Genomic DNA, 11794 nt, shown 5'->3' with positions numbered 1-11794 from the left:
GCTAGGTATTGAGATACCAACAATCGAATCTCGGGCAAGTAACATATCGATGACAAAGGGAACAACGTATGTTGTTATGCGGTTTGACCGATAAAGATCTTCGTAGAATATGTAGGAGCCAATATGAACATCCAGGTTCCGCTATTGGTTATTGACCAGAGACGTGTCTTGGTCATGTCTACATAGTTCTCGAACCCGTAGGGTCCGCACGCTTAATGTTCGCTGACGATTGGTATTATGAGTTTATGTGATTTGATGTACCGAAGGTAGTTCGGAGTCCCGGATGTGATCACGGACATGACGAGGAGTCTCGAAATGGTCGATACATAAAGATTGATATATTGAACGACTATATTCAGATACCGGAAGTGTTCCGGGTGATTTCAGAGAAAACCGGAGTGCCGGAGGGTTACCGGGACCCCCCCCCCCCGGGAGAAGTAATGGGCCACATGGTCCTTAGTAGAGAGAGGGGGCCGGCCAGGACAGGCCGCGCGCCCCCTCCCCCTCTGGTCCGAATTGGACTAGGGAAGGGGGGCGGCGCCCCCCTTTCCTTCTCCCTCTCCTCCTTGCTTTCCCCCTCCTAGTAGGAGTAGGAAAGGGGAGTCCTACTCCTACTAGGAGGAGGACTCCTCCTCCTGGCGCGCCTAGCAAGGGCCGGCTGGCCTTCCCCCTTGCTCCTTTATATACGGGAGCGGGGGCACCCTAGAACACACAAGTTGATTGTTCCAAGCCGTGTGCGGTGCCCCCCTTCACCATAATCCACCTCGATCATATCGTAGCGGTGCTTAGGCGAAGCCCTGCGTCGGTAGCAACATCATCATCGTCATCACGCCGTCGTGCTGACGGAACTCTCCCGTGAAGCTCTGCTGGATCGGAGTTCGTGGGACGTCATCGAGCTGAACGTGTGCTGAACTCGGAGGTGCCTTGCGTTCGGTACTTGGATCGGTCAGATCGTGAAGACATACGACTACATCAACCGCGTTCTCATAACGCTTCCGCTTACGGTCTATGAGGGTACGTAGACAATACTCCCCCCTCTCATTGCGGTGCATCACCATGATCCTGCGTGTGCGTAGGAATTTTTTTGAAATTACTACGTTCCCCAACAGTAGCATGAAAGCCTCTCTTCATTTTCTTATTCCTTCTTCCTTCTTGTTCTTTCTTCTTCTTTCTTTCACGCAGCCACTAGATTGTGTGTCTCTGGCCGGTTTCTTCTGTTCTTCCCCCTGGTGGCCACCTTCCGATCTGGCCGCCGCCATCGCCGCTGGCTTCCTGATCTATTCTGGCCGCTATCGTCCCATGTCGTGGGCTTCCCATGTCGTGGTGCCTCCCGATCTCGCAGCTACCTTTCTGGCTCCGATCTGGATGATGTCCATGGCTGTGAGTTTGATCAGGGGAAGCACGCGGGTCTAGTGCATGAATGCATATACACAAATGCACATGCATGGACATGCATGCAGATGATCGGTGGCCGCCCAGACTGTTGGCTAGCTGCAACCCATGGTATTGTCGTCCACCTAGTTGACTACGTCATTGGGGATTGGATCCAGGACGGCGGAGGCCTCGCCACAGATTGTTGTCGCCATCAAAAGATTTTGTGAGAGTTTCATCTCTGCAGATATGGTGGTTCACTTCGGCGGCGAGATGCAAACTATGGACGATGTCTTGATGCAGAGGGATTCTTGTGTAGTGGCATCGGTCATATCGCTTGTAGCTGCTGGGATCATGGAAAAGTGGCAGCGACAACACATGAATGACCTCGATGGTGGTGCTACTTGAGCACCCGGTCTTGAGCTCCAGGGTGAAAGCCTTGGTCTGGTCCGAGTTGGGTATACCTGACAATGACAATGTTTTGATGTCGTTACCTTGTTGAAGGCATTGTTCGGAATGTTCGAATTGATTTTTTAGGGTGAAAACCTAGATTCCAGCCTTGGGTGGCTGGATCCGGTGATGGTGACTCTTGAATGTCACTCCCTTCCTTAAGGTGTTACTGTTGAAGAACCTCGTCGTCCGCGTGGTGTCATGAGATTGTCGGTGCAGATATGGTCATTGTTATAGTTTGCCGATCATGATGTGATCGCTTTGGGGCTTTTTTCTTTTTTCCTCGCCTGCGCATAGCTTTGGTTTTGTATGACTTTGCTATTTGTCGGCGTATTTTTGTGTGCGTGCGTTGGTGTTGGCTGCGTGCATCCTAGCTATGCAGAGGCCGGATGTGTGCTTATTGTGTTTGTATCTTCTTCATGCTTCATTTTGAGATTGATGTCCATTAGATAGCTAGGGCTATGATAGATGATCCATGTAAGTAATTTGTTAAAGACTCACCAAGCGCCACATACACATACGAAGGAGTCTAGAAAGTAGATGGAATTCATCGTCCACGGACCACAGTTTGGGCACTTCATCTTATTGGAGGCAATGCAACTCTTGATGTATTGATCGGATGCACGGTGCACATATATATGGGTATAAGGGCAGCCCTCGGCCTCATATATACATGGAAACTAGAGGTGGGGTCGGTAGGAGATTATCCTAAAATATGTTCAACACCCCCCCCCCCCCCGCAGTCGATACGTCACCAGTGACACATAGACTGGATCGGAACTCCTCAAATGTAGGCGTCAGTAACCCCTTCGTCATGACATCGGTAAACTGCTGAGCGGTGGGAACATGAAGAACATAGACGCGCCCAAGGGCCACCTGCTCTCGCACGAAGTGAATGTCGAGCTCAATGTGCTTCGTGCGACGATGATGAACGGGGTTGGCGGAGAGGTAGACCGCAGAGACATTGTCACAGTAGACAATGGTGGCCTTCGGAATATCAAGAAGCAACTCCTGGAGAACCTGGCGAAGCCATGAGCACTCGGCGACGGCATTAGCCACAGCACGATACTCAGCCTCGGCACTGGAGCGAGATACCGTGGGAGATTATCCTAACAGATACATGCATAAATATGTTAAACACATCTGAATGTGTTCTTCTAATCTTAATTCTCCTAGTGTCATGATGGCATGGTCAGAAACACAAATCGCGGCCATGTTTCTCTGTATATAAAGGTGTATTTGATGTTTCTCCTCTATAAAAATTATTCTGCCCATGCTGCTGCCTGATCGTGGCCGGTTACGACGGAGAGGAGCACTGCCGAGCCAGCGACGCCGGGAGAAGTGTCACCGTGGCTGGAGACGACGGGGAAGAAAAAATCATCGTGGCCGGAGATGACGGGGTGGCCCACGATAAGGGCGTCAGGTTGGGCCCGGGGTGGCCGATGGCGAGGTAGGCAGCTGTGGCAGTGGCTGCGGGCGGCACGGTCATCTCCTTGTTTGTTGTGAGAGTTGTCCTTTTTGAACTAAAAATAGTCCAAAGTATAGTTTTTTAAAGGATGCAAACTCATAATTTTTTTTCGTCGAAACAAACTTATAACTTTTGGAAGGAGTTATATGTTGATGCCTTCTCTAGTTCAGGATAGAGATATCTTGAGAATACGAAAACTATAGGAAGTGAGATGACATGTATGTTATTTTCTATAAGAAAAGGTATGCCGTTTGATTCATAGAATATAAGTTTTTTCAACGAGTCTAGTCTATTTTTTTCTTTAAAATGTGAAGGATTAACTCTTCTTTTTTTCTTTTTCTTTTTGCATGGAAAAAATGGGTTTTATTCCTCAGAAACAGAATTACAATCAGCTAGTACAACATGAGCAACACTGCCTGGCACCCGGCGCAACCAACATGCCTAGAAGAAAAGGAGAATCACCCCGGTCTCTGCATCTGACTGATGAAGGGCTCTAAAGGCTTTAGAACTTCTATAAAATTGGTGTAAACCAAATGAGGCCTTAGGATATGCTAGTTAGAGAAACTAGTTCCTAGAGGATTTAGAGATGTTTTACGACAAATGGTAGTGGTAAGCAAGTTCGAGTTATCTAATAACGATAGACTCCAAGGCACATGGGAACATCGTGCGTGATGGCTAGTTGGACACGCTGTAGCACAATCCATGCTCATGTTTGAACTTGTCAACCCTCATTGTTTTTGCAAACACATCACGAGCGGACTTGTCATCGGTTAGCTTTGTTGGTTCTGAAAATATCATCTTGCCCTCCTCAATCTAAATTTTTTCATTCTAGTGTTCGCCCCATCCTGAAGTGTAACGCCCCGAGACCGATGTGCCAAGTGTCGTCCAGTTATTCGCTGTTGTTGCCTTGTCATTGCTTGCGTGTCATGCATTGCATATCATGTCATCATGTGCATTTCATTTGCATATGTGTTCGTCTCATGCATCCGAGCTTTTTCCCCGTTGTCCGTTTTGCATTCCGGCGCTTCGTTCTCCCCCGGTGGTCATTTCTACCTTTCTTTCTTGTGTGGGGATTAAACATTTCCGGATTGGACCGAGACTTGCCAAGCAGCCTTGGGTTACTACCGGTAGACCGCCTGTCAAGTTTCGTACCATTTGGACTTCGTTTGATACTCCAACGGTTAACCGAGGGACCGAGAAGGCCTCGTGTGTGTTGCAGCCTAACACCTCTCCAATTTGGCCCAAAACCCACCTAACTCTGCTCCATCATCTAGAGCGTTTGATCACGATCGCGTGTCCGAAAACCACACCTCATTTGGACTTTCCTAGCTCCCTCTACCTATAAAAGAGCATCCCTCCCCGAAATTTCGGATCATTTCGCGGATGAACCCTAAAAACCCCTCCCCTCGCGCCGCCGGACGCGTCCTCACCGCGCCCGGACATGTCCGCTCGGTCGCCACCTCACTCCGACCAATCCCGTCGCGCCACGTCACCCAACCGCCGCCGCCAGCCTATCCCGAGCCGCCACCTCACCTCCCCTGCGCCCACTTCGCCGCCATCCTCCCGGGGCCGAACCGGGCCACCACGGGGCCCTCTCTTCGCCGCCGTTTGCCCCAGGCCGACCGGAGCCGCGCCGCCGCGCCAGATGCTCCCACCGGCCACCCGTGCCTCGTCGGAGTCCGTCCCCCTCGCCGGCCTCCGTTCCTCGCGCCTTCGCTGCTACTGCTCCAACCCTCGCCGCCATGAAAATCCATGGAGCCGAGCTCCCGATCTTCGACGCCGGCGTCGCCGAGCCCCGCTGACCTCGGGAACGGGCCCCGCAGCCTCGGCCTCCGCTCCCCGCGCCCGGATCCGCGCGTTCCCTGCCCTCGCCGGCCTCCTCCGTCCCTCCTTGCCGCTGCCCGCCGGCGAACGGCGCCGCCCCCCCTCCCCCGTGCCTCCCTCGATCCAGGCGGGATCGAGGAGGAGGACCCCCCTTGCGCCTCGTGGGCCTGAGCAGACCAGCAGGCCCAGATCCCTTCGCCACGAGGCCCAGCGCGCCTCCTCACCCCGACGGCCTGCTTCCCCTCCAGCTGGGCCAAGAGCCCATGGTGAGCTGCCCCCCCCCCCAGCGGCTCCTTAGTTTTTTTTTCTTCTGTTGGCCCAATCTGCTCCAGATTCGGCCCATATCATTTTTTTCCAGCGCCTGGGATTTTTCCTATTTATCCAGAGATTGCCAGTTTTGCAGATTACCCTCCTAGTTCATGCATTTAATAACTCACCAACCCTGCATCGGATTAAAATGTTTTATATATGAAACTTGCTCAGAATTTTGTGTATATTAATAATATCCAACTTTCATCTATGTTTAAAATGTTAAAAATGTTGTTTCCATTAATTTGCTCATATGCCATGTTAAAATGATTTAATTCATAACTAAATAACTGTAACTCTGATTTTAATAAAATTTATATGTAAATGGGGTAGAATTTTGCCTAGTTTAACATGGTGACATTACTTTGCATGTTTAACAACTTTAAAATTGTGTTTAGGGCAGAACAGTACCAAACCTAATTTTTGCATATGAGGAGTTTCCGGAATTGTTGTTCGTTGCTTCCGGCCTCATTTAAACTTGTCTAGATAGGTAGTTTTGTTGTGCTTCACCTTTTGACATGTTAATCAACATTTAATATTGTTGGTTACATAAACAAGAGAGAACTAAATAATTGATGTGGTGTTTTGTCAATATGCATCCCGATGCATATTGAGCTCCACTTAATTTGTAGTTTTGGTTGTTGCACTTTGCCATGCCATGCTTCATTAAACCGGACATGCATCATACTTGATTGGGCATCTTGCCATGTTTATGTGGTGGTTGTTCACTATGTTGTGTGCTTCTTTTCCGGTGTTGCTTCTTCGGGTTGGTTCCGATAACGTCGCGTTTGTGAGGATCCGTTCGACTACGTCCGTTTGTCTTCTTCATGGACTCGTTCTTCTTCCTTGCGGGATTTCAGGCAAGATGATCTTACCCTCGAAATCACTACTATCTTTGCTATGCTAGATGCTCGCTCTTTTGCTATGCCAATGCTACGATGCCTACCACTTGCTTGTCAGCCTCCCAAATTGCCATGTCAAACCTCTAACCCACCATGTCCTAGCAAACCGTTGATTGGCTATGTTACTGCTTTGCTCAGCCCCTCTTATAGCGTTGTTAGTTGCAGGTGAAGATTGAAGTTTGTTCCTTGTTGGAACATGGAGATGTTGTTCCTTGTTGGAACATGTTTTACTTGTTGGGATATCACAATATATCTTATTTAATTAATGCATCTATATACTTGGTAAAGGGTGGAAGGCTCGGCCTTATGCCTGGTGTTTTGTTCCACTCTTGCCGCCCTAGTTTCCGTCATATCGGTATTATGTTCCCGGATTTTGCGTTCCTTACGCGGTTGGGCTATAATGGGAACCCCTTGACATTTCGCCTTAAGTAAAGCTCTTCCAGCAATGCCCAACATTGGTTTTACCATTCGCCACCTAGCCTTTTTCCCTTGGGTTTCGCGGACCCAAGGGCCATCTTTATTTTAACCCCCCCGGGCCAGTGCTTCTCTAAGTGTTGGTCCGAAATGGGCAGCCTGCGGGGCCACCTCGAGGAAACTTGAGGGCTGGTTTTACTCGTAGCTTGACCTATCCGGTGTTGCCCTGAGAACGAGATATGGACAGCTCCCATCAGGATGTCGGCGCATCGGGCGGTGTTGCTGGTTTAGTTTTACCCTGTCGAAATGTCTTGTTGTACCGGGATACCGAGTCTGATCGAAATGTCTCGGGTGGAGGTATATTCCTTCGTTGACCGTGAGAGCTTTTGATGGGCTAAGTTGGGACACCCTGCAGGGATTTGAACTTGCGAAAGTCGTGCCCACGGTTATGGGCAGATGGGAATTTGTTAACGTCCGGTTGTAGAAAACCTGAAATTGACCTTAATTAAAATGAATCAACCGCGTGTGTAACCGTGATGGTCGCTTTCCGGCGGAGTCCGGGAAGTGAACACGGTGTTGGAGTTATGCTTGACGTAGGTTGTCTAGGATCACTTCTTGATCATACTTTTATCGACCGTGCTTTGCCTTCTCTTCTCGCTCTCATTTGCGTATGTTAGCCACCATATATGCTAGTCGCTTGCTGCAGCTCCACCTCATACCTTTACTTTACCCATGAGCTTAAATAGTCTTGATCGCGAGGGTGCGAGATTGCTGAGTCCCCCTGGCTCACAGATACTTCCAAAACCAGCTTGCAGGTGCCGATGAGACCGTGCAGGTGACGCAACCAAGCTCAGGAGGAGCTCGATGAAGATCTTGTCCTTTGTGTTGTTTCGTTTTAGTTGATCAGTAGTGGAGCCCAGTTGGGGTCGATCGGGGACCGTGTCGCTTTTGGGGTTCTTCTTTTATTTAGGTTCCGTAGTCGGACCTTCATTGTATTTGTATGATGTAATGCTTTATTCATGCAATTGTGTGAAGTGGCGATTGTAAGCCAACTATGTATCTCTTTCTCTTATTATATTACACGGGTTGCGTGAAGATTACCTCACTTGCGACATATGCCTTCAATGCGATTATGCCTCTAAGTCGTGCCTCGACACGTGGGAGATATAGTCGCATCGAGGATGTTACATGAAGTTCAACGGTTCCCCTTTCTTCGACCACCGTCGAGGTTCACGCTCTAGGGTTCGCGAAGTCTCAACGAGTTCCCCTCACTCAGGGCACCAGCGAGGTGATGGAGGGTAGGGGAACTCATGTCTCTGTCTCTGGTGTGTTGGAAGGGTTCTTTGGTTAGGTCTTGGTGTCGCGGTAATGTTGTTTCAACAGTGATAGGGGTATTGTCTCAAATAAAAGTCCTTCAATTTGGATCCCATCTTAGTGACGCTCGGTCTAGAATCAATGAGCTTGGGAGTTTCTATTCCTGTCGGTGTTCATGGACAACATGTTGGTTCTTCATACTTTACATCGGTGTAACACTATGGCATCGTCAACGGTATTTTCATGTTTTCCAACAGTTGAGTCTTTGTGGGCAAGATTGTTGCCTGACCGTCGTATCCAATTTGGGAGGCTCCATCGGTGCAATCCTCACCTAATCAATCATCGTGTGAAAAATACATGTTGAGACATCCCACCATTGCCATTGCGCGAGAACCCCTCTTCTTGAAGTGGATGCGGCGACACCGACACCAGAAAAGGGAGGTCACGCGGCGATAGCTAATATCGCCCAGTGGAGTGACAGGGGAGGTTGCAGCTAGGCTTTTTATTCTTTCGCTCTAAGTTCCATAATTATAACATTTTTACAAGAAATGTGTGATATACATATTTAGAATATTTTGTATTTTTACGGCATTCAAATATTCTTTTGGTGACATCTTTATGGAAGGTGTACAAGTACACTAGCTTGCAAAGGCCCCCGTCATGTGCTGTGAAATTCACTTCTTCTGGATATAAGACAGTACGTACATGTCAAAGAAAACAAAGGGAGAAGGATCCACGATCCCATTCCTTGTCACGATGAAGTGCAAAGAACCAGTAAACTAACCTCCGGAAGTCCAAGTGTCTCTCTTATTCTATATTCTCGCAACGAACTAATCCTCCCTCTTTCTTATCAAAGAGAGAAACCGAAAATAAAAACACCCTGAAAGCCAAGCCAGGGCCCTCGGGAGATCTGTGCTTATGCCGCGGCGTGGTCAAAGACCATTTTCGTGGAGGCTAATAAGATCAAGATGATGCGAGCGGAGGGGAAGGCGGCGAGGAGCGCGAACCGATCGTCGCCGTGGAAGAGCAGCTATGTTGCGTACGGCCTGTTGCTCGGCTCCCTGCTTGTGCTCCTCTACCTGATGGTGTCAACGCAGTTCAGCTACAGCCAAAAAGGTATCATGATCAATCCTCCTCTTCTTCTAATTGTCATAGAGGGAATCAACTTTAGGAGCTCAAGGAGCAGGAAAGTTTTATGATCAGTCCTTACAATCTTTATCTTGGTGCTCAAACGCAGCCTTGTTGGACCCAGAGGCAATCGATTCAGCTGAAGCAATCCCTGCAAAGCATCGAAGGAGCCATCCAGGGCAAGGCACGCACGCACGCCGAATCAATATATACCTAGGGATCTTTAGATAATTTTGTGTAGCTAAATCTGCTGAAGTTTTGAAGCTACTGTAGATGATGCGAGCAGAGGAATGGAGGAATTCAGCCAGGAGGAGGAAGAGGAGAAGGCCAAGGCGCACACGGAACCATCAACGCCACGGCGTCAAGGTAAACGTTAGTTGCGTCATAATAATATAAGAGATACCTTGTTGATTAACCAAGAACAAGTCTCGATTTCGACCTTTTCGTCCCCTCTTCTTCAGAGAAACAGGACGAGAGCGAGCAGCAGTGGGCAGGGAGAAATTCGATCGAAGAACAACTAGGTGCCATTTCTGTTTATTGTTGTTGTTTTTGTTCAATTATTAGCAGCCATCGTGTCATCAAATTTTTCTGATGTGTGGTGCCAATCAGGCAACGAAATGAAATCCGACAACTGGGAGGCGAAAAGCCAGGACAAGAACGAGGAGGCAGCCGAATCAAAGGAATTCGGTATGATAATACGTGTGACTGACTTGAATTGCTTTACCCAAACTGTCAAGTTCGATCTGGTGAACATCATCATGTTTGCGTGCGATCGATGTTCAGGCGGAGGAACGGATGACTACAACAATGTGGCCGACGCCAAGCCGATTTGCGACACGTCGTTCGGCAAGTACGACATCTGCGAGCTGGCCGGCGACGCGCGAGCTCAGGGAGGCCCCGGCGCCACCGTCACGCTCGTCTCGCCGCGGGCTCCCCCCAAGGAGTGGCAGATCAAGCCCTACTCCCGCAAGTACCTCGACGGCCTGAAGCAGGTCACGGTGAGGGCCGTCCCAAACTCCCGTGACGCCCCGCAGTGCACGACGCAGCTCAACATCCCGGCGATGGTGATCGAGCTCGGCGGTCTCACCGGCAACTACTGGCACGACTTCACCGACGTCCTCGTCCCGCTCTTCATCGGCGCGCGCCGCTTCAACGGGGAGGTCCAGCTCCTCGTCGTCAACTTCCTGCCCTTCTGGGTGGACAGGTACAAGCGGATCTTCGCCCAGATCTCGCGCCACGACGTCGTGGACTTTGAGAACGACGACGGCGCCGTCCGGTGCTACCCGCACGTCGTCGTGGGCTACGGCAGCCGCAAGGAGTTCACCATCGACCCCTCCCTCGACGAAACCGGCGGGGACTACACCATGGTCGACTTCACCAGGTTCTTGAGGCACGCGTACTCGCTGCCGCGTGACCGGCCGATCAAGCTCGGCGACGTCCGTCCGCCCGGCGGGCGCCGCCGGCGTCCGCGAATGATCATCCTGGAGAGGACGAACAGCCGGAAGATCCTCAACCTCCCGGAGGTCGTCGCGGCGGCGGAGGCGGCGGGGTTCAAGGTGGTCGTCGCCGGGCGCCCGAAGGCCAGCTACGACGAGTTCACGCGGGAGATGAACTCCTTCGACGTCATGGTCGGCGTGCACGGCGCCGGGCTGACAAACTGCGTGTACCTGCCCACGGGGGCCGTGTTCCTGCAGATCGTGCCGTACGGGCGGCTGGAGGAGATCGCCCGGACCGACTTCGGGGACCCGGCCCGCGACATGGGGCTCCGGTACATCCAGTACAGCGTGGCGGCGGAGGAGAGCTCGCTGATGGGCGTGTTCGGGAAGGAGCACCCCATGATCAAGGACCCCGCCGCCATCCACCTGAGCGGGTGGGGGAACGTGGCGGAGTGGTACCTCGGCAAGCAGGACGTGCGGATCGACGTAGAGAGGTTTAGGCCCTCTCTGCTGCGGGCATTGGAGCACCTGCGGTAGAGAGTTTGATTGAACAAAGACGATGACATTCTTTTTTTTCTTTTTTCTTTTTTCTTTGTTAGATTTTGATATAGTTAGAATAGTCTCAATGTACATGGATGATAATTAATATTGTCTTCAATGTACAACAATCATAGTACTATTTTCCATATGATATTACGAAGAACGTTTCTTTTGTTTTGTTAAAAAGCTGATTATATTTTACTTCTTTATTTTGAAAACCAAACATATTAACCAATAAATGTTTACAGGACCCGTCGCGCAGGACAAAACTCCACCGATAAACCACCTGTTTCTTTACTCTTATAAAAAACAAAGTCGGTAATGATGGTGTGTTTGCCATTCTGCAATATAGGCCGTTCGATTTATATCTGATGGATAGGAAAGAAACTATGGCAATTTTGAAAAAAAATACCCACACCCCTTTTCACATTTGTAAATAAGGCTTTCCCTCGTTCAACCTTTTCTCCCAAAAAATAAACAATTTATACAGATGCATCTTGATGTTCCGTGCAACGTATGGGCATCTTGATAGTTAAAAAAAATATAACTTAGCCAATAGATAAATATTTTCAAATAATTTTACAAATTTACTCATATAAGTAAAAAAACAGTGTACTAATAATTTCTTCATCTAGGGG

General features: G+C 49.6%; 1 protein-coding gene across 1 annotated transcript; it reads left to right on the top strand.

Moving 5' to 3' along the window:
• Positions 1-8793: 8793 nt before the first annotated feature.
• Positions 8794-11341, top strand: LOC123154199 (beta-1,2-xylosyltransferase XYXT1). The gene is made up of 6 exons (XM_044572978.1): positions 8794-9168; positions 9290-9364; positions 9454-9546; positions 9642-9701; positions 9790-9867; positions 9964-11341. The coding sequence occupies exons 1-6, from the start codon at positions 9021-9023 to the stop codon at positions 11151-11153; spliced, it is 1644 nt and encodes a 547-aa protein (XP_044428913.1). The 5' UTR covers positions 8794-9020; the 3' UTR covers positions 11154-11341.
• Positions 11342-11794: the final 453 nt, after the last annotated feature.

This window comes from Triticum aestivum, chromosome 7A (genome assembly GCF_018294505.1).
Source record: "Triticum aestivum cultivar Chinese Spring chromosome 7A, IWGSC CS RefSeq v2.1, whole genome shotgun sequence".
In the NCBI taxonomy this organism is placed as follows: domain Eukaryota; kingdom Viridiplantae; phylum Streptophyta; class Magnoliopsida; order Poales; family Poaceae; genus Triticum; species Triticum aestivum.
Note: the sequence above shows the minus strand (reverse complement) of the source record. Positions and strands in the feature narration are given on the sequence as shown.

Coding starts and splice junctions, on each gene's coding strand:
- LOC123154199 (XM_044572978.1), top strand. CDS start 9,021: ATGATGCGAGCGGAGGGGAAGGCGGCGAGGAGCGCGAACCGATCGTCG. Junction 9,547..9,641: donor ATCAACGCCACGGCGTCAAG/GTAAACGTTAGT, acceptor CCTCTTCTTCAG/AGAAACAGGACGAGAGCGAG. Junction 9,868..9,963: donor AGCCGAATCAAAGGAATTCG/GTATGATAATAC, acceptor ATCGATGTTCAG/GCGGAGGAACGGATGACTAC.